At 58.2% G+C, this 21,628-nt stretch overlaps 1 protein-coding gene across 2 annotated transcripts; it reads left to right on the forward strand.

Annotated features, from left to right (window-relative positions):
• Positions 1–192: 192 nt before the first annotated feature.
• Positions 193–18,532, forward strand: USF2 (upstream transcription factor 2, c-fos interacting). Of its 2 annotated transcripts, none has more exons than XM_054010654.1 (10): positions 193–297; positions 7,336–7,382; positions 7,677–7,792; positions 8,345–8,464; positions 10,555–10,708; positions 12,165–12,252; positions 12,972–13,030; positions 14,676–14,770; positions 16,491–16,619; positions 17,207–18,532. In XM_054010654.1, the coding sequence occupies exons 1-10, from the start codon at positions 245–247 to the stop codon at positions 17,294–17,296; spliced, it is 951 nt and encodes a 316-aa protein (XP_053866629.1). In that variant the 5' UTR covers positions 193–244; the 3' UTR covers positions 17,297–18,532. The 2 variants fall into 2 exon arrangements, with proteins under 2 accessions (XP_053866629.1, XP_053866627.1); XM_054010652.1 differs by lacking the exon at positions 193–297 and adding an exon at positions 5,957–6,206.
• The last annotated feature ends 3,096 nt before the right edge of the window (positions 18,533–21,628 follow it).

The raw sequence follows: 21,628 nt of genomic DNA on the forward strand, positions 1-21,628 counted from the left end.
GGGGGGAGAGGATCGCTCTCGCTCTCCTCCTCACATGACCCGAGTGTTTGTCCCCGTGATCAGCGCCTCGGCTCCCGTGTCTCCTCCGCGTCCCCTCTGCCTCCATCCGGCGTGAGATTTAAACTCACCCGCCCCCCTTCCTCTCCCTCTTCTCCTTCCCTCCCCCCCGCCCCGGCCTGGTGCTGAGGGGCCTCCCCACCCCTCTCCTTCCCCCCTTCCCCTCCCCCCTCTCCCCTCTCCCCCCATGGACATGCTGGATCCCGGCCTGGACACAGCCACCGCCTCCGCTGCTCCCAGGTAAGGGGAAGACGGGAGGAAATTCCCCACCCCTTTCCTGGGGGGCCTGATTCCTTCCCACCCCCTCGCTGGGCCTGCGGAGGGGCAGGGTGGGGGAGGGGAGGGAGCCAGCCATGATCCTCCTGCAGCAACAGCGGCGCGGAGAGGGGGAGCACAAAATGGAGGACGAGGCAGAGAGCGAAGGAGGGGAAAAGGGGTCGGGGGCAGAAGGCGGGGGGCTGGGAGCCCAGGGGGCTTGTTGTCGTGTGGGGGAGGGAGAAGGAAAGGAGCAGGGGCCTTGAGTGGCGGGTGGGGAGAGATAGGGGGCTGTCATCTGGGGGAGGGGAAGAGTTGGGGGTCCTGTGGTCTGGGGGGCAGGGAGTGTTTGGAAAGCTGAGGGGGCTGTGCCGGGAGGGGGGGGGCAGGGAGTGTGTGCCGGGGGGGGGAAGGCGGGGAAGGGGTCCTGCGATCTGTGTGACTTGTGCCTGGAGTTGGGGTGTGGGGGAGACGGACAAAGGGGGTCAGAGTAAGCTGGTGTCAAGAGGGGGATGGGTGGGTTGGGGGGGCCACATGGGAGGGAGCTGGGGCTGTGATCTGAGTGGATTTGTGTTGGGGGGGAGTGGGGGCTGGGCTGGGATGAGCTGGTGACAGGACTGAGTGGGGCGCAGACAGGGCCTGGGATCTCACAAGTGATGGGGGTGAGACAAGAAGAGGGGAGCACGTGGGGTCTGAGGGAGCGGGTGGGGGAGGAGGGAGCTCAAGGGGTCTGTGAGCTAAGGGAATTGGTGTCATGGAGGGTGGGAGGGGGCAGAGGAGAGGACTGGGGAAGTGGGTCAGGGAGGGAAGAGGGCTCTTGTTAGTGTTGAGGGGTAGAAGGGTCCTGTGATCTATGCGCGGTGGGGATGGGATGGCAGGGGGAGTTCACCCCACCAAGTAATTAGCTCCCAGGATTCACCACCCCCCAGCCTGGACTCTAGATGACTTGGGGAGCGGGGCAGCACTGTGGCAGGGAGTGGGGTGCGGATGTAGATGAGATGGGGCCGTAGACGGTGGAGGGGCCGAAAGAGACTGCAGAAGCTCATGGGTACTTGGTGTCCAGGAGGAAGAAGTGGGCTGTGTGCAGGGGAGACAGAGGTGAGTGGGGAGGAGGCTGATGTGCTGGAAGTGGGAGAGGGTGCGGTTAGGGGGCATCTTCTGCTGATCCTCTGTGCCAAGGGGAGTGGGGTGGGAGGCGTTAGGAGGGGGAGGAGCAGAGAGAAAAAAAGGAGGGGAGGAGAAAGGGGTGGGCTGAGGGGAGTGGGGTGGGAAGGATTCTAGGATCCACCTGAGTTGGGGGATGTGGGAGATCTGGGGGGGCAGGAGGGAGCCCCCTGCAGTGCGGGGGGGGGCAGACCGGGGTCCTCATGGAGGGGAGGGAGTTGGGAGGCTCGAGCTACATATCCGTGTCCTGCAATTGGGGGCACCCCAGGGACGGGAGGGTGTTGCTATAAGTGTGCGGGGGGCGGGGGGAGGGTGTACACTCTGGGCCAGCTCAATGGACTCCAATGGAGTGACAGCCCATTGACCCCCCAGCTGGGGTCTGTCCCCATTGACTCCGGGGGAGCTGCGGCCCATTGACCCCCAGCTGGGGTCTGGCCCCATTGACCCCCCAGCTGGGGTCTGGCCCCATTGACTCCGGGGGAGCTGCAGCCCATTGACCCCAGCCGGGGTCTGGCCCCATTGACCCCAGCCGGGGTCTGGCCCCATTGACCCCAGCCGGGGTCTGGCCCCATTGACTCCGGGGGAGCTGCGGCCCATTGACCCCAGCTGGTGTCTGGCCCCATTGACCCCGGGGGAGCTGCGGCCCATTGACCCCAGCTGGGATCTGGCCCCATTGACTCCGGGGGAGCTGTGGCCCCATTGACCCCAGCTGGGGTCTGGCCCCATTGACTCCGGGGGAGCTGCGGCCCATTGACCCCAGCTGGGGTCTGGCCCCATTGACTCCGGGGGAGCTGTGGGCCCATTGACCCCAGCTGGGGTCTGGCCCCATTGACTCCGGGGGAGCTGCGGCCCATTGACCCCAGCTGGGGTCTGGCCCCATTGACTCCGGGGGAGCTGTGGCCCCATTGACCCCAGCTGGGGTCTGGCCCCATTGACTCCGGGGGAGCTGCGGCCCCATTGACCCCAGCTGGGGTCTGGCCCCATTGACCCCAGCTGGGGTCTGGCCCCATTGACCCCAGCTGGGGTCTGGCCCCATTGACCCCAGCTGGGGTCTGGCCCCATTGACCCCGGGGGAGCTGCGGCTGACCAGCTAGGGGTCTGGCCCTGTATCTGGCAGACTGTGAAGAGGCCATTCACAGCTTGAGGGGTCTGCGTGATGTGTTGCCTGTGATCTGTGTCCATGTCTGAGACCTGCCCCGGGCCCATCCTGGGGGTCAGAGCTCCAGTCCCTGCTGAGGGCTCCCGAGTAACTGACCTTGCTGCTTCTCCGGTTTTAACCCTTATCTGGACGCCCCTCCCCACCCCATCCTGCTCCCCAGCCTGTCAGCCCCCCCCCTCCCCGGCCTGGCCGTATAAGATAAAATTCTCCAGCCCTCACTCTTGCTAAGCCTATAGAGGAGGGTATCGCGAGCCAGGAATTGACGGGCATCTGGAAGGTTAATATTCTCCAGAGTCAGGGACATTATTGGTCCTGTGGGTGTGGGTGCCCCACACTGGCTCCGCCCCCTCTCCTGAGGCCCCGCCCCTGCTGTTCCCCTGAGATCCTCCCACCCTCGCTCTCTTCTGCCCCCTCCTGAGCCAGTGGCAGGGCAGCCCTGCTCAACAGCTGGGGGGCGGGCGGGGGCGGGGCTAGCAGCTGAACACCTGATTGGCAGCCAGCCCCGGGGCCACCAGCGCAGCAGCCCTGTGGGTGCTGAGACCCCCTATTTTTCCTCACGGGGTCCGCGCTTTAACCCTTGGCATAATCCCTAGCTCTCGTCTAGCGCGTCCCGTCCGGGATCTCAAAGCACTTTGCCCAGGAGGGCAGCGTCCTCCCCGTTTCACAGACGGCACAACGGAGACTCCCTGGGGCTGGGTCCTCCTTGGGTGGAAATGAGGCGAGGCTGCGGCGGGCGACTCTGCCCTGGTGATCGCTGGCAAGGCGAGAACTCGGGGCGGGGGCCTGGGCGCTGTTAAAGCCGTTGAGTGGCACCTGCTCTCTGCCCGAGGGGCTGGCAGAGGTTTGGGTGCTGCGGAGTCTGGTCGTCTTGGAGACCTTCGGGGAAAAGATGTCACGTTGGGAGGTGAAATGACATAGGGTTGAATGGTGCTGACCCCCAATGTCCCAGGGTGGCGCTAGGGGGCGCTGTGCTGCAGGGAGTGGGGTGGGGTCTCTCCCCTGGCAGTCAGGGCAGGCCCCAATGCCCCAGGGTGGCACTAGGGGGTGCTGTGCTGCAGGGGGCGGGGTGGGGGTCTCTCCCCTGTGGCAGTCAGGCCTGGCCCCAATGCCCCAGAGCGGTGCTAGGGGGTGCTGTGCTGCAGGGAGTGGGGTGGGGGCTCTCCCCCAGCAGCCAAGGCTGACCCCAATGCCCCAGGGTGGCACTAGGGGGTGCTGTGCAGTAGGGGGCGAGATGCTGACACATCTGGCTGTTGTCAGAGTAGAGGGGTCACTGCAGCTGGAACTAACTGCGCCCAGAAGTGAATAGGTCCCAGAGCCTGGTAACGGTGCCGCTCCAGGGCCCAGCTGGCAACACTGGGTGCTGTGGAGATCTGGGGGGGCTCTCCCCACCGTGACAGCTTTAATTAACCCTGCTAGTGATCAAGTTCCATGGTTACTGAAGCAGCCAGTCCCTGCCCCAGCTGAGATCAGGACCCCATTGTGCCAGGCGCTGCCCAGACACAGCGAGAGACAGACCCTGCCCCAGCTGGGATCAGGGCCCCGTCGTGCCGGGCGCTGCCCAGACACAGCGAGAGACAGACCCTGCCCCAGCTGGGATCAGGGCCCCGTCGTGCCGGGCGCTGCCCAGACACAGCGAGAGACAGTCCCTGCCCCAGCTGAGATCAGGGCCCCGTCGTGCCGGGCGCTGCCCAGACACAGCGAGAGACAGTCCCTGCCCCAGCTGGGATCGGTTCTGTTGTGCTAGGCTCTGCCTAGACATGCAGGGAGAGACAGTCACTGCCCAGAGAGCTTCTAATCTAAGGAGGGAAGCCTGGTGCATGATGGGAGATGTAGTCCAGCGTATCCAGGAGAATGCGGTGCCTGAACTACAATTCCTATGGGGCACTGCAATTACATTTTCAAATAACACTATTTCAGGGTTTACCAACAAATTGGCATTTGGGGGACAGCCCCCTTTCTGGGACTTGATTCTCCTTTAGTCGCTCGTACTTGAGCCACTCCCAAATTTATCCTTCCAAGCCAGGAAGGTGTGTTCCCCATTCTGCCGATGGGGGAAACTGAGGCACCAAGGTCTAATGGAACACGTGGCAGGCCTGGGAATGGGGTCTTAGCCCAACACCTTAGCCCCTTGAAAGGTACCACCCGAGCGTCTCCGCTAAGTCGCCAGTGGATGAGAGAGGTGGCGTGTCTCACTGGCTCTCCTGGGCTGGAGGAACAGGCCTGTCTGCCCAGTGGACTGTCCTTGGGGGGGGGAAGTCTCCAGGGGCAGCGGTAGCCGTGCTTCATAGCAGTTCCTGGGCTGCGCAGGGAGGCCTGTGTGAGTGATCGTTACTCCCTCGGGGAAGGGATCTGTTGGCGGGAGGGCATTAGAGGGGTCTTTGTACTGCCCCCTAGTCCTGTGTGTCTGTGAAATAACTCCGCTGATTTCACCATGACTTTTCGTCAATTTCAAGGCCGGGCGGGGCCATTCGACCATCTGGTCTGAGCTCCTGGGTAGCCCAGGCCAGGGAATATTGCCCAGGGCCCCCTGCACTGAGCCGCATAGTCACCCAACTTCCCCCGAAGTGCATGAGATCAGAATCTGGCTCTTTTATTATTAGGATTATTTCAAATAGGTTCTGTATATATCCCGTTCCCCGGTTTCTACCCCGCGCCCATAGCCAGTCCTTACCAGCTGCAAGTTGATTGGAGTCGGCACCCTCTCGAGGGGAAAGGGCCCATGGCCAATTACCTGCCTCACTGAGCCAGGCAGCCCCCCGGCTCTGGGGCCAGATGGGCGCTGAGACACCATTCCCTGAGCCAGTCTGTTCCTGGAGCCGGTGCCCAGACGTGCGTCCCGTTTGGGGCCCTTTCGCGGGCTGACCTGCGGCGTGCAATGCATTTCATAGCGTGATACGCTTCACAAGGGCGTTAATCAGTGCGTAACGTCCCATCCCCCGCTTCGATCCTCTGCAGGGATACAACCAGGGGATCTAAAAGCGTAAACGCCTTCCGAGTGACGCAGAGGCGCAGAGGAATTCACTGACTCAAACCGCTGTGCCTGATCTAGAACTAGGGAGTGACAGTCACTCATTTGCCAGGCTTACCAGGGCAAGAAATGTGGTTGTTACTTACTGGGAGCGGGGGGGAAACCCCAGGGTCACCAAGTCAGGAAAGACCCTACAAAAACAAAGCTTTAAATACAGCGTGTACAAATTGTGGGCCCATGGTAGCACTAGGCAGCCACGTTACCAAGCACCTTCATCTGATCATTGTGGCCCTGTGTTGGAAAGGGGATGGGCGGTGCGGTGGTGTTTCATGGCTAGCAGGCACACCAGAAACTGACCGGGTGGAAAGGAAATTGACCGATGGTGGAAGCGGCTGTGTTAGTCTCCCTGAAGCCTGCGCCCTGCTCATCCAGGCGGGAGTGTCTCTGGGCAGTTGCATACCACACTGGCATCCAGATAGGGCGTGGGCATTATCTCTCCCGGCCAGCGGGGAGGATTAGATTTCAACCCCTTCTAATACCGCCCGGCATGAAGCCCTGTTTCGGAACGCAGCTGTCTGAGTCTTCGTCTGCGGGAAAGCTGAGGCGAGTACGTGGCCATATGCATTGTAGCGAGAAGCTTCTGGGAAATATCTGGGTTGGATTTCAGGATCCTCTGTTTGTGTTTATGGTAGGACCGACAGGGGCTCTTGTCAGTCACTGCACAGACACACCGTGAGAGATGATCCCTGCCCCAGCTAACCACTAGACCCCACTCCCTTCCCAGAGCCGGGGATAGAACCCAGGAGTCCTGGTATCCAGGAGTCCAGTTCTGGGTCCGTCTCCCCCAATCTCAGCTGGGGCAGGGAGTCAGCTAGAGCCAGGATTCAAACCCAGCTCCCACTCTAGTTCCTCAGACCTCAGATCATCATCTTCCTGCTCTCTACCTCTCTTGAGATGGTAGCAAGTGCTGGCAAAAGAGATCAGGCAAAACTGATCTGGCCAGAAATGCAGCTGCTTCTGGGGTGAGGCACTTCAGCAGCACACAGCACCGCTGCAGAGTGTGGGACAGGAAGACAAGGGGAATCCTGTAGTAGATTAAAATGTAAGGGGGGGGGAGGATGTGGGGGAATGAATAGCTCTTTCCAGTACTCCCTGTGTCCTTGGAGAATGAGGGACTTCTCCAGCAGTGAACTGGGTGCAGGGAAAGAGGTTACAACATTGTCAACTGGGTCCTGGGTGGTGTTGGGTTTCTATGAAATCCAGTAGCTTGGTGGCATTGGTTGTCTGGTGTGTGTTACCCCCCTGGCAGAGTTCTGCCCGGTCTTCACATACTGAGGGGCTGAGAGCCACATTGCATGGCAAACAGTCGCAATGCGAATTACAGCCTCTTCTAGCAAGAGTACCTGCGTGGGGGTTCTCATCCATCTGGCGTCCTCTTGGAGAGCAGGGAAAGGGAAGTGGAGTCTGGTGGGTTAGAGCAGGGGGGCTGGGAGCCAGGACTCCTGGGTTCTCTCCCTGGCTCTGGGAGGGGAGTGGGGTCTAGTGGTTAGAGCAGGGGGGACTGGGAGCCAGGATTCCTGGGTTCTCTCCCTGGCTCTGGGAGGGGAGTGGGGGCTAGTGGTTAGAGCAGGGGGGCTGGGAGCCAGGACTCCTGGGTTCTATCCCCAGCTCTAGACACTAGCACACCGGCCGAAGCGGCTCATGCTGGGTGTTGTCTCCTTCTGTCTTCCAGCCACGAGAAAGGACAAGAAGTTGAAGAAGGAGTCGAGCTGCAGGAAGGTGAGGCGAGGCAGGGGGCCCTGTAGCCGGCCAGGTGCTGCGTCGGTGGGCGCTTGGAGCTCCTGCTTGGTCCTGTTAAACCAGCGGGTGGGACTCGTGCAGCCCTGACGTCCTCCCCTGCTCTAGCCATTAGACCCCATGCCTCTCCCAGAGCTGGGGATAGAACCCCAGGAGTCCTGGCTCCCAGCCTCCCCCGCCCGGCTCTGACTCCATGGGTCAAGCTGCCTCCCCAGAGGCCTTCCCCCCATCCCCTCGGTGGGACCCGGTGAGTGACTGATCTCTCCTGGCTTCCAGGGGACGTCACGAATGCCGATGAGCAGACAGCAGTGGCTATTGCTAGTGTCCAGCAAGCAGCCTTCACAGACCACAATATCCAGTACCAGTTCCGCACAGAGAACAATGGAGGACAGGTGAGAGGCGCTAGGGGGCGCTGTGCTGCAGGGAGGGGGTTAGGGCTCTCCCCTAGCAGTCAAGGCTGGCCCCAATGCCCCAGCGTGGCACTAGGGGGCGCTGTGCTGCAGGGAGCAGGGTTGGGGCTCCCCTGGCAGGCAGGGCTGGTCCCGATGCCCCAGGGCAGCACTGGGGGCGCTGGGGGGCAGGGGCTCTCCCCTGGCAGTCAGGCCTGGCCCGATGCCCCAGCGTGGCACTAGGGGGCGCTGTGCTGCAGGGACCGGGGCGGGGCTCTCCCCTGGCAGGCAGGGCTGGTCCTGATGCCCCAGGGTGGCACTAGGGGGCGCTGTGCTGCAGGGTGGGGGGGTCTCTCCCCTGGCAGTCAGGGCTGGCCCCAATGCCCCAACATGGCACTAGGGGGCGCTGTGCTGCAGGGAGCGGGGTTGGGGCTCCCCTGGCAGTCAGGGCTGGCCCGATGCCCCAGGGCGGCACTAGGGGGCGCTGTGCTGTCTGTGGGTTCTGTTCACATTTCTCTATCCCAAATGATCTTTCCTCCCTCCCGCTCCTCCCAGGTGACATACAGAGTGGTCCAGGTGACAGACAGTCAGCTGGATGGACAGACGGATGCGACGGGAGCCGTCAGCGTGGTCTCGACAGCAGCCTTCGCCGGGGGCCAGCAGGCTGTCGCTCAGGTCAGGGATGGGCTGCGCCTGGGTTCTCACCAACTTAGTAAAAGGGGCTGGGGAATGAACAGTAGCTGGCCCTTCTAGTGCCTTCTTCCTCCATAGGTCTCCAAGGGCTTTGCACAGGAGCCCAGTATCACCGGCCCCGTTGGAGAGATTGGGGAATCTGAGGCACGGAATGGTGAGGTGACTGGCCATGGGGTCACCCAGCAGGCCGGTGGCAGGGCCAGAAATGGAGCTCTGGAGGCCTGAGACTCAGGCCAGTGGCCTCCCGCCGTGCTGCCCCTTTGGGGAAGCTCAGATGAGTTCTTCCCCACGGGCTTAGCAGAGAGCTAGTGTGGAGTTAATTACAAATCACACCGCAAGAGTGGACGGTATTCAGTGCATTGTGGGAGTGTCCACGGGCCCAGCTGGGCTCAGGACCCTGTCGTGCCAGGCGCTGTCCAGACACAGCGAGAGACAGACCCTGCCCCAGCTGAGATCAGGGCTCTGTCGTGCCGGGCGCTGCCCAGACGCAGCGAGACACAGGCCCTGCCCCAGCTGAGATCAGGGCCCCATCGTGCCAGGCGCTGCCCAGACACAGCGAGAGACAGGCCCTGCCCCAGCTGAGATCAGGGCCCCGTCGTGCCGGGCGCTGCCCAGACACAGCGAGAGACAGTCCCTGCCCCAGCTGAGATCAGGGCCCCGTCGTGCCGGGCACTGCCCAGACACAGCAAGACAGGCCCTGCCCCAGCTGAGATCAGGGCCCCATCGTGCCGGGCACTGCCCAGACACAGCGAGAGACAGACCCTGCCCCAGCTGAGATCAGGGCCCCGTCCTGCTGGGCGCTGCCCAGACGCAGCGAGAGACAGACCCTGCCCCAGCTGAGATCGCTGCCCAGACACAGCGAGACACAGGCCCTGCTGTGAAGAGTTCAGTCCCCATCTGAAAGATGCAGCAGACCTGGGAAGAACCCAGATGTCCTGTGTTCCCAGCCGGCACTTCCCCACCTTCCTTTCTCTGTCTTGGGGATCTGGAGGTGCTCTTGGGTTAGGACCACCTGGTGAGCAGCCACTCTGGGAAGGATCCGGAGTCCTGGGTGATGCTGTGGCTAAGAGGGCGAGCGCGCCGCTGGGCTGGAGAAGCTGGTGAAGAGCAAGTGGGAGCCGGGAGGTGGGGTCCCCTCTGGATACAGCATAGCGGATGCCATGACTGGAGACTGCGCCCAGCTCTGGGGGAATGCACATCAAACAGGAAGTCGGGGAGGGGTCAGAGAAGAGCGACGGGGACGATCCGAGGGCTGGAAAACCTGCGGAAGGAGCTGGATCTGTGGAGTTTCTCCCAGAGGCGGCTCAGAGGGGACTGGATCCCGGTCGGTCAGCGTCTCCCTGGGGAGGAGATTTCGGGGAGCGGAGGGCTGGTTAGCTCAGCCGGGACAGGCAAAGCGGGAGCTGGCGGGTGAAGTCAGATTAATTCAGGCTGGAGATAAAGGGCAGATATTTATAACTGGGAGAGAATTAACCCTTCGCATGACTGTCCCAAGGGACCTCGTGGAATCTTTATCACCTGGATGTCTTGAAATCTAGATCTCTTTCTAAAAGACCTTCAGCTTCAGTCCTTTGGGCCAGCCCTGACAGCCAGTGGAGAGCCCCCACCCTGTAGCACAGTGCCCCCTAGCACCACACTGGGGCATCGGGGCCAGCCCTGGCTGCCAGGGGAGAGCCCCCATTCCTGCCCCCTGCAGCACAGCGCCCCTCCTGGCTTCCCCGCATCTCGCAGGCTGGATCTTATTGACCACACTGGGGCAGAAGAGGGTGACTGAGCCGTGGGTCTGGGCTTCAGGGCAGCGATCTCCAGCTGGTGGTGAGGTCAGGAGGAAATCTATCTCAGGGGCAGGCCGTTCCATCATTGACCACTAGGGGATGCCTTTGTCTGAAGCAGCTGGTTCTGGCCAGTGCTGGAGATAGGACACCAGGCTGCATGGGTTCCTTGGTCTGATCAGAGGGTGGGGAAGGATATCGGACTAGGCCCCATTCCCCTCCGAGAGCCGGGGATAGAACCCAGGAGTCCGGACTCGCTCCCCTCCCCCGCTCTAACCAGTGCCCTCTTCTCTTCCTCAGGCTGTGATCCAGAACCCGTTCAGCAATGGCGGGAGCCCGGCCGCAGACGCAGTCAGCGGGGAGGCCCGCTTCGCGTATTTCCCCGCCTCCACGGTGGGGGACGCCACGGCCGTGTCAGTTCAGACCACAGATCAGTCGCTGGCACAGGCTGGAGGTGAGAGCCCCCCCTCCGCCCCCCGCAGCCCCCACTTTCACCGGGGCTAGCAAGCCTTGAGTGAGGGACGGGAAGGGTCGCCGGGTCTGTTTGCTCCTAAGACTCAGGCCTTCTCTGCCCTGCAGCTGGGCGTGCGGCTGGATCGTTCCTATTTCCGGGGAGGTAAAGTCACGCCTCGCCCGGTGGAGGTTTGGCCGCGTCATCCACAAAGCATGCTGGGAGGATGGCTTGGCGGACCTGGAATATCTCAGCCCTGCTTTATATAAAGGGAAGGTCTAGAAAGGGTTAGCTGAAGTGGGAAGGCATTTTGGGAGACGGAGGGGGACAGGTGTGGGGCTTTCTGGAGACCCAGGCAGCATCGGTGCGTCAGTTGCACCCGGGAGCTCCCCCCTCTCCCAGCGACGGGCTCAGGCTCCCGGCAGACTCAGGCAGGTGTCAGTTTCGCTCACTCACACTTTGGAGCTCCCCCTCCCACCCCCCGAGGATCAGAAACTCCTTTTCATGAACACTGAGGTTGTGCCGCAGTCATGTGAGTCCAGGAACTCAATCCTGAGCACGCGGCTAGAGCGTCTCATCCTCAATCCTTAGTATGAATTGCGCCAGGTATTTGTAGTGGGGGATGGTGGCTGTATTCCCAGCTCTGCAAAGAACCACCCTGAAACAGGCCCGAGCCCCAACGATTTCCTCTTCCCCTTTAAACCCTCCACAGCCTGACACAGAGACGGTCGGGGTGACCCTGGTCTAGTGAGTCTCTGGGGAGCGGCAGAGAGGCAGCAAAGGATTGAATTTGGGCACCAGTGGCTCTTCCGGATTGATTTTTTCCACCTTGTTTAAATTACCAGCATCCCAGCAGAATAGCGTCATCGTCAGGCTGTTAATTCCCCCCTTGTTAATCCCTCGTCACGGCCGGTTCCGGGGTCTGATAACGAGACCCCGAGGCATCTAACCCACCTGCAGAGCCCACCTTCCCCTTCTGGGACCTAGAGGGCAGCTCAAGCCAAGCCATTCGTGTATTCATGGAACCCAGGAGTCCTGGCTCCCAGCCTCCCCACTTCCTGCTCTAACCACTAGACCCCACTCCCCTCCGAGCGCTGGGGATAGAACCCAGGAGTCCTGGCTCCCAGCCTCCCCCCGCTCTAACCACTAGACCCCACTCCCCTCCCAGTGCTGGGGATAGAACCCAGGAGTCCTGGCTCCCAGCCTCCCCCCGCTCTAATCTACTAGACCCCACTCCCCTCCCAGCGCTGGGGATAGAACCCAGGAGTCCTGGCTCCCAGCCCCCCCGCTCTAACCTACTAGACCCCACTCTCCTCCCAGTGCTGGGGATAGAACTCAGGAGTCCTGATTCCTCCCAGCCCCCTCCCCCAGCTCTAACCCACTAGACCCCCACTCCCCTTCTGGCTCCCAGGTGTCCAGTTCTGGGTCCGTCTCACCGCTCCCTCTGTCTCCCCAACAGGCCAGTTCTACGTGATGATGACCCCCCAAGATGTCTTGCAGACGGGGACGCAACGCACCATCGCTCCCCGCACCCACCCGTACTCCCCGTATGTAGCGTGTGAAGTTGGGGTGGGGACCCCAAAAGCTCCCATCCGCCTGCAACTTGCCCAGCTTCAGCTGTGGGGAGGGGTCCCCCTGGGGCGGGGAGCTGGTTGCTGGGGGAAGGGTAGTGGATCGCTGATCGCCCAGCTCCCCTCCCTGTCCTGTCCACCTCTCTCAGCCCCTGGGATCCTGCCCAGTTTCCCCCTCCCCCAGCTGCTGCTCTAACCACCTCCGCCCAGCCTCCGGGGTTTCCCGGCTCCTTGCTGGGTGCAGCCCTGTACCAGCACCCGCCGCCTGGGTGTGCCCAGCAGATCTTCCCCTTCTCCAAGCAGCACCTCGCCAGGAGCCGGCCGGCCACCGGCAAACCCTCCTGGGCCTGGCGTCCCCCATTAGAAACCCCTGCAGAGGAGCCAGCCTGCGAGCAGGGGGGTTGGGTCCCAGGCCTGAGTGTATGACTGGGGGCGGGCTCTCAGGAAGGGGGGCTTGGAAAGGAGCCTAGACACTCAGAGAGAGACCACTGCCCCCTGCTGGATGGAACCGGACTGTGCATGTGCGTGCTGCCCCCTGCTGGATCTGCACGCCCTGAGTGAGTGTGGGGAGAGAGCGAAAGGTCAGTAGCTCAGGACGGCCTGGACTCAGCATGGGGGTTCGGTGTCAGGACAGAGATATAGATATATATATTTGCCCTCTTGTAACGCCCTCCTCTCTCTGGGTGCCACCCTAGGAAGATGGATGGGACGCGGACGCCCCGCGATGAGAGGCGGCGAGCCCAGCACAACGAAGGTGGGTGGCAGGCTGAGATCCCGCTGGTCTCGTGTCCCGTCTCCAGCCCCGTGGCCCCGTTTCACCCCACTGATCCTGGGGTTTCCCCCTCCCAAACATGGCCCTTTGTGCCCTTGAGATCCTCGATAGGCTGAATGTGTCTGTCCAGGCCTCCGTCGTCCCCTGAAGCTACACACCCCCTCAGCCACGTGTGAGAAATGTCTCTTCTTTTTTAATATAATCTCCAGGCCCTCCACAGGGCCCTGAGGTCTGATGTCTCAGCCATCCACTCTTAATACCCCCGTGAAGCTTGCCCTGGCAGTGCACTGGGTCTGGGAATCTCCATCCATCCTGGAAGTGCAAATGACGAGAGGGAACGTGAAACTGACCGGTGTGTGCTGATGGAGAAGAAAAGAAGGGGAAAATTCTCTCTGCGCAGATCATCTCAGGGTTGGGATATTGGGGTTCTGAAAGGCTCTTAGAGGGGCGCTCTCAACATGTATCTAACAAGGGGATCCAAGCCTGAACAACCACGACTGGGGTCAGCAGATTGTTTTCTATTAGAACGGGGTTTTGATGGAAAATCGAGTTTTCAGCGCAACGGAACTTACAGTGAAAATTTTCTTCCTGTGGAAAATTCTGATTTTTACACCAGAAATTGTTGAGAGTCTGAAAACTGCAGTGGTTTGGCCGAAAACTGAAATATTCAATATCTAGATTCTGAAATGTAGAGCTGGTCTGAAAACCGACTTTCCATCCAGCAAAAAATGTTGAGATGTTAAAATTTTCGTCCCCGGTCCGGCCAGAAAGCCAAAACATACATGTGTTTTGCCGTACAAATTTCTAAACTGCCGTTTGGGGGTCAATAGGGACCATTTTATGTTAAAAAATGTTTAAAAACAGAAAAAATTTCAAAAGGAACCATTTAAACTCTTCCATTGGAAAGATTTTTTTTCTACTTTTTTTTTTTTTTTTAAAACAATATTTTGTCCAAATCAGTACGATTTCACAAAACTTTTTAGAAAAAAGAACAGGAGGACTTGCGGCACCTTAGAGACTAACAAATTTATTTCAACATAAGCTTTCGTGGTCTCTAAGGTGCCACAAGTACTCCTGTTCTTTTTGCGGATACAGACTAACACGGCTGCTACTTTGAAACTTTTTAGGTTTGTTCAGAAAGTATCCTGTCTTAGGTTGTCTTTTTTTCTACCAGTTGTACTAAAATTCCACCACATGTCCTCATGCCTGCTGGTCAGACTACATCTCCCATGATGCACTGTGGTGCCTCAGGCATTTTTCTCACAGAGCTGATCTCCCTGGTGAGACTACATCTCCCATGATGCACCATGGCCATGCAACTACCATTATACATCTTCTGGCCAAGAGGGTAGACCGTGGTGTATTATGGGAGATGTAGTCCAGCCAGGGAGATGGGTCTGTGGGGTGGTTTGGAGCAGAATGCACCCGGACTACAACTCCCAGAAGGCCCTGCAGCAGCTTTTCAAAATTTTGGCCAAAAACTCATTTTTTATTTTTTCATTTTCAGGCCCCCTCTCCCGTTTTCCGATCAGCTCCGGTCCTGCTGCAACCTGCCCTGTGGCTGGGCTGAGGCACCAGTTGGGGGCGCTGTGCGTTAACCATGTGTGTTTCTCTTTCACCCCCCTAGTGGAGAGGAGGAGGCGGGACAAAATTAACAACTGGATTGTCCAGCTATCAAAAATCATTCCAGACTGCAACACTGACAACAGCAAGACGGGCGCGGTGAGGGGCAGAGTCTGGGCTGGGAGGGTACAGCATGGGGGATGATATGGGGGGAGGGCAGGGGGGCAGCTGAGACTGGAGTGGGGAGCTCCCTGCGTTGGGGGACAGTGACACACACACACACTGACACACACACCCCCAGGAACAAACTCTGTAGGGCAGCTCCCACCAGGCCACGAGGAAGCGAGGAGATGGTGTTTTGAGTCTGCTCAAAGCAAGAGAACACACAGACCCCTGTGCCCGCCTTCCCCACGTTCCGGCCGCTTCCCGGAGGGGCAGGGGGCAGGGAGCCAGTCTTTCCCCCGGTGCACGTCGGGCTGGAGCCGCTCTAGGTAAACGCTGGGGGGGGCCGTGAGGAGCCCGCGGGCTGCGTGTTTGAGACCCCTGTTCTAGACTGAGCACTGAGTCTCATTGGGTGGATAGAAAGATTAACCTAAATAATCTATACAGAAGCCCCCAGAACCCCATCAAATTGGGTCCCTAATCCATGAACTATTGGAACTCATTTATAAACCTTTTTTTAAATATTACACGAATATATTGTCTCCTACTATAGAAGTAGAATTTATAATCCCTATTCCATGATGAGACATTATAGCTCAAAGATATATCTTAATTCAAACTAGCTTTAGATAGGTTTTATCTTCAAAAAGCATTTGATCAAAAAACTCCGATTTAAATAAAAAAATCAGATTTAAAAAAAAAAAAAAAATTTTTTTTTTTTTTTTTTTAAATCATTGACTTTGCTGATACCAGGGTGGATAAATCGGCTCAGCAAATCCATCTCCCCGCCGAGGGGCCCTGGTGCATGTGAGAGACCCTACAATAACAAACCGGTGCCTTTGGCGGCCCACTGCTTCCAAGAGACCCTACAATAACAAACCGGTGCGTGTGGCGGCCCACTGCTTCCAAGAGACCCTACAATAACAAACCGGCACGTGGAAACGGGGTGATCACTAGGAGACCCTACAATAACACAGTTTCCCAGCGCTCCCACAAGACCTTAGAGTGAGACACTGGGGCCTGAGAGGACCCTACAATAACAAACCCAGGGTTCGCAGAGCCCCCGGCCAGACCCTGCTGCTGTGTTTTGAAGTCAGGAGGCAACAGAGTGGGGAGCAAGCAGATAAAAACCTCACTGTGGGTTGTTCCTGGAGACCCCCGGGGCTCTCTGCCTTTGCTGTTGCTCTTGGCCAGGGGATGGCGGGTCCCCTTTGGCGGGGGGCTGATGTGTATGGGGGGAACATTTGGTGGGAGGGATTTTGGGGGCGGGGGTCAGTGGGGAGGTGTTCCAAAGATATGGGGGGTGATTGGAGGTGAGGGCGAAGTTCCATGGGGGCACAACTGGGGGGGGGTTCCAGGCAGGTGGGGGGGATTTGGTGGAGGGGGTCCTGGGAGGGGGCATTGAGGGTGGGGCAGGCGAGTGGGAAGGATGAATTCAGTGGGGAAGCGTTCCGAGGTTATGGGGGGTAGTTCAGGGGGACATGACTGGGGGGATTCCAGGGGCGATTGGGAGTGTGAAGGGGGTGGGTGTTGGAGGGTGCTCCGGGGTCCTGGGGGGATTTCTCTGGGACCTGGGCCAGTTGCCGGTGGTGGGTTTTGGGGGTGATCTGAGGGATTGGGGGGGCACAACTGGGGTGGTGGGTTGGGGGTTCGGTGATTTGGGGCGAGGGGTTCCAGTGCATTTTGTGCTGAAGGATTCCCTTGTCCGTCCGTGCAGAGCAAAGGGGGTATCCTGTCCAAGGCCTGCGACTACATCCGGGAGCTGCGCCAGACCAACCAGCGCATGCAGGAGACCTTCAAGGAGGCCGAGCGGCTGCAGATGGACAACGAGCTGCTACGGCAACAGGTAGCCGGGGCGACGCCCACTCCCCCCCCCCCCGTCTGTCCTTCCCCTTGTATCTCTTCCCCTCCTCGCCCCCCTGTCCATTCCCCACATGTACCTTTCCATGCCAAAGCGTCCCAATGTGCTGTTAACACACGGATCGCTGCAGCTGCTTCTGGGGTGGGGCAGAGGGGAATAGCCGCACATAACGCCACCCGGGCTGGATTGCCTCACACTGAGATGCAGCCACTTCTGGGGCGAGGCAGCTGGGGAACCGTGGCACATAACGCCACATAAGAAGTTGTGCCACGTTCAGGGAGAATGTCGAAGTCAGTTGCAGCTGGAGCAGAAAGTTTTAGCGTCAGCATGATGGGAGTTTGACCAGGAAACGAGTATTAACATCTCTGATACCGAGGAGAAGTCCTGGGATGTTTAATGCCTTGAGGCCCCTAGCACGGCATTAGGGAAGCCCTGACTGCCAGGGGAGAGCCCCCAGCACACCCCCTGCAGCCCAGCGCCCCTTGGCACCGCATTGGGGCAGCCCTGACTGCCCAGGGAGAGCGCCCCCAGCTCCGAGGTCTCACTCGTTCGTTTCCCTCTCTCCTGCACAGATCGAGGAGCTGAAGAACGAGAACGCCCTCCTCCGAGCACAGCTCCAGCAGCACGGCATCGAAACCGTGGGCGACACGCCGGGGCAGTAACTGCTTCTTCACCACCACCACCACCACCACGTCCTCCTCCTCCTCCTCGTCGTCACCGGATCTCCGCCTTTCCCCCGCCTCCTTCCATCCCTTCTGCCCTCTGTCTGGTGCAGAGACCTCCCCGCGTTAATGCCGCGTGGCCAAACTCGACTTGGGGGGGCGCTGGAGTGGCAGCCACACGGCTGGCCCCCGCTTTGCCTGCCCCCTCCTCTGAGCGCCACCGGCCACTGTCTCCCGCCCCATCTGCCCCCTCCCCCCCCACGTAGGAAATATTAAGATTAAAGCAAACAAACTGCGTTTTTTTATAGTAGGTTTTTAACAGAGGATAGCAGCCCTCCCCCAGCCCAGCCATGGGTTCGAATCCTCCCCCTTCCGGCTTAAAGTTGTAGCATCACAGTGGCACTTCCCCGTCTGATCCTACCATTCAAGCCGCTGCCCGTGTCTCTCTCAGGCAGGTAGCTACATGGCTGAAGTCAGCGTTGGAGGGGGGGGGGGGTTCTGTGGCTGCCCCCCCATTTTGGACACTCAGTGGGGTTTATTTTTCCTCTGCCGGCAGCAAACCTCTGAAAAATCACACCCCTTTGAAAATGTAGCAACTCAGGGGGCAGGAATGGGGCCAGCCCAGATCACTAGCCCAGTTCGGCAAGTTCTAGCCAGCCGATGTGGCTCTGATTCCATCGAATCCCCTTGCGTCTCACCAGCTGGGCAATTCAGTTATAACCCATGTGGCCACCGGACCTTCCAAAGGTGGCTAGCGAGTTGGTAGGTCTTATTTTATTTTTTTCCCTGACTGTCAAATCGCAGCTACCTTTTCCAAGAGGTCTGATTTCCAGGGGGGGCTTTCCGAAAACCCTCTCATGGCATCTCCTGTCAGGCAGCCGGAAAAAGTAGACACACCCAACATCGCTAGCCAGTTCTCTTCCTAAAACCGTGGCTGTCCCGTGTGTCCGCTCGTCTGATCTGTCCTTCATCCCTCTTTTCTCTTGTAATTATGTTTTGAACAGAGGGAAGTCGGAGTGAACCGCTAACAGTTTCCCTCTTTTTTTTTTTTTTTTTTTGTAATTAATCTGTATTTTATTTTTTAGTTCCAAATGCATTTGTATAGAGGTACGTCGTCTGTATCATAACTTGAGCCCGGAAAGTTTAATATTTACCAAGGTCGACTAAATGCTTGTTTTCTGTGGAGGGTTTTTTGCAAATGTATACCTATATATAATTTTTTTTTTTTTTTTAAAACAACAATTCAGTGGTCGATCTCACAATATTTGGGTCAGAATCAGGAGATCTCTTCAGTTCCCTTTTCGTACGATCTTCAATTTGGCTTTATTTCTCTTCTCCAAGCACGATCTTTTTTTTGGCTTTTTGGTTATTTTTATTTTTTTTTTTTAAATAAGCATGGCTCTAAAAAAAACAAATACACAAAAACCAACAAAAAAAAATTGATAATAGCGAGCTTTTAGCTTTGGGGTTTTTTTATATACCGGCAAAAAAATAAATACATAAAGAAGATAAGCAAGACTTTCAGATGGAGTTGGAAATATTGGGTATCCTTTTTGTCCTGGTCCCCGCGGAACGCAAGAATGAATGAATCAAGGAAAGAAAAAAAGACGAATCAGATTTAAGGAAAAGAAAAGGAAAAAGAAGTGGATTGAGTTGAATTGCAGAGTTTGAATGCTGGAAAGTAGGAAGTTAATTCTGTTTATATATAAAAGAGGAAAAAACTGCACAGACATAATATTGTATCAGGTGATTTCCTTGTGGTTTTACGGTGTGGGGAGGTGACGGGATGGGGGTTGAGTTGGGTGGACCCAGTTCTGAGAGGGGTGGGAGCAGATGTGCAGAAGGATGGTGGGGGGTGTCTGGCTGGAGGGGGGGTGTCGGTGGAGGTGTATGAAGGGGGGACAGTGGGCGGGCAGGCGGAAGGATGGAGGGGTTGGGGTGTGTGCCCACGGCTGGAGAAAATGGCTCTCAGATCTGGGTGCGCACCACTGTCCCCTCCTGGGAGGATTCGGACCTGCCTCTGTTGAGGGTTGTCGGGGGTTTGTGTGTTGCCGCCGGCTGTGCGGCGTGTTAAGGCTCAAGAAGTGCACGCGGTGTGTGTGTGTAGGGGGACAGACTGCTGCCCCCTGCTGGAGGGTGTGAGACTTGGCGCTGGGTCTGTCTCACTGCCCCCCTCACTGGGTGTAGTGCCTCGGGTGCATGCAGGACCCCTGCGGGATTGTCCCTGCCCTGCTGCACCTCCCCCACCTCGTCAAATTCTCTCTAGGAGACATGTTGGGACAAGCAGAGAGAACCTCTAAGATCCCCCTGGTGCATCCCCCCCCATGCTACCTGGGGAAGGGGGGTCCCCCAGATCTCACCCCTGTCCCCTTCTGATCCGGAGCTGTGTGGAGTTCACCCAACACACGCTGGGAGGTGCCCAATCAGCCCCCACTTCTCCCTCACTAAGATTTTCTCCCTCCGCAGTGCGCTGGCTCAGGACTGTTTGCGAGGGGGCTGTTGGCAGAGCTTGCGGGATTCGCGGGTTTCCTTTCAGAGCTGCAGCTTCTGGGCCCCGCTCCCTTAGCTCGGAGATCGGCGCCAGCCGGTCCCGTCACAAGGGTGAGGCAGAGAGAGGCCCCAGCGAGCCCGCCTGGAAATGCGCTTTCCATCCCGAGACCGTGGTTTAGATTTTGAACATTTTTCCCATCTGGAATTGGGACCAAAAAAGTCAAAATCTGAAATTTTCACCGAGCGGAAATGGGAAGACGCTTCCGAGCGGGTCGATGGGGACGTCTTGCTTCGGTCGTTTGGACGCGTTTTGTTTCTAGTTTGATGGAAACAATTATTTTTACTGTCAGTTACTTCAAAATTGTGAAACACAGTGTCATTTTGACCCGAGGAACGGAACATCTTTGGTTTTAGAAAACGCCGTGCCGACAACTTTGCAACTTCTCTTTAACCGAGAAATTCATCGAAACAGATTCTTTCCCGCAAACACTTTTGGTTTCAACAAACTGGCATTTTCTGACCCAAGAAACCATTTCATTCAAAAAAATAAATAAACCCCCAGATCTACGGCGGGTTACATCCACCTAGTGCTGGGAGAGTCAATCGGCGGATTGCGGGCCAAACCTGGATCGCCAGGCTCTTTTGAACAGACCCCGAAATCTGTGTATTTACTTATTGTGATTAATTTTTTATTGTTGTCTCTGGAGTCTGGGCCTTGGCACACAACAATTGACTACCCCGATCCAGGAGGTGGCACGGCAAAGATTGGAGGAGCCATTCAGTTACTTAGGCGCCCCTTCCACCCCTGCCCCTGCATGGATCTTGGAGATTTCATTCTCCATCCCGTTCAGGGCTCTCTCTCCCGCTGGCGTGCCCCAGGAATCATGGAGGGGGTGTCCTGCTTAGGTTGCTAGTTTGCAATGGGGGGCATGGGGGGTCTCTAAAGCGATGGGGTTGTTTGTGGAGCTGGGAACCTCTGTTCCACAATGCAAGCCGGGCTGCCCTGCTGGGCTTGGAGGCCTGGGAACGAGCCACGGATCCTGGTTGGCTGTAAAGCCGGAGTAAGCTCCGTGGAGTTACTCTGGATTAACACTGCAGTGTAGGTGAGGGGTGAGGAGACGACTTTGGATTTATGCTGGGGGGTGATTGCAGAGGAACTTGTTGGTGGCGTTAGTCCACCTTTCTGCCCAGGGCGACTGAGGTGGAGGTGACGCTGGATTGACACCAGGGTTGACTGGAGTAACACCGTAGTCCTAGAAGGAGGGTGACTCTGGATTTACTCAAGGGTGGAACTCAGCTGGCGTTGCGGGAGGTGTGCAGAGGGAATTCCTGAGTTTACAGGGGGGTCACTGCGCTCACGGTAGTGGGCGATTTACACCGCAGTCAGTCTAGGTTTAAGCTGAGGAGTGACTCCCTCGATTGCGGTGGGGAAGTTCTGGTGGTTTCACGGTGTGGCGACTGTGACGGAGCAGGGAGCAGGGCAGATTTGACCTGGGAATGTTGCAGGGGGGTTGCAGTGGGGATGTGGGACTTCCCTTGAAGGAAGCTACCTGAGCTGTAACCTGAGCCAGGAACGGGGGTGGGGAGAATTAACACCTTCTGCCCGGGAGACTGAACAAAGGAGAGGAGCAGCGGGAGGGGCTGGGAGTTTAGTTTCGGTTGGGGCTGGGTGGTGCAACGCAGGGAACCCCAAGCTGGGGTCTAAGCTCCCTGAACCTCCCAGAGGGACCTAATTGAGGGGGTCTGGTCGTACCTACACGCTCTGCTTGAGACTGTGTTCCTGTCCTTAAATAAACCTTCTGCTTTACTGGCTGGCTGAGAGTCGCAGTGAATCTCGGGAAG

Source organism: Malaclemys terrapin, chromosome 21, assembly GCF_027887155.1.
Source record: "Malaclemys terrapin pileata isolate rMalTer1 chromosome 21, rMalTer1.hap1, whole genome shotgun sequence".
Taxonomy (NCBI): domain Eukaryota; kingdom Metazoa; phylum Chordata; order Testudines; family Emydidae; genus Malaclemys; species Malaclemys terrapin.

What these genes read in the sequence shown, in the direction of transcription:
- USF2 (XM_054010652.1), top strand. Translation starts at nt 5,983, where the DNA reads ATGGTGGAAGCGGCTGTGTTAGTCTCCCTGAAGCCTGCGCCCTGCTCA. An exon ending in TCGTCTGCGGGAAAGCTGAG is followed by an intron (nt 6,207 to 7,335) that starts GCGAGTACGTGG and finishes TCTGTCTTCCAG; the next exon opens with CCACGAGAAAGGACAAGAAG. An exon ending in ACGAGCTGCTACGGCAACAG is followed by an intron (nt 16,620 to 17,206) that starts GTAGCCGGGGCG and finishes TCTCCTGCACAG; the next exon opens with ATCGAGGAGCTGAAGAACGA.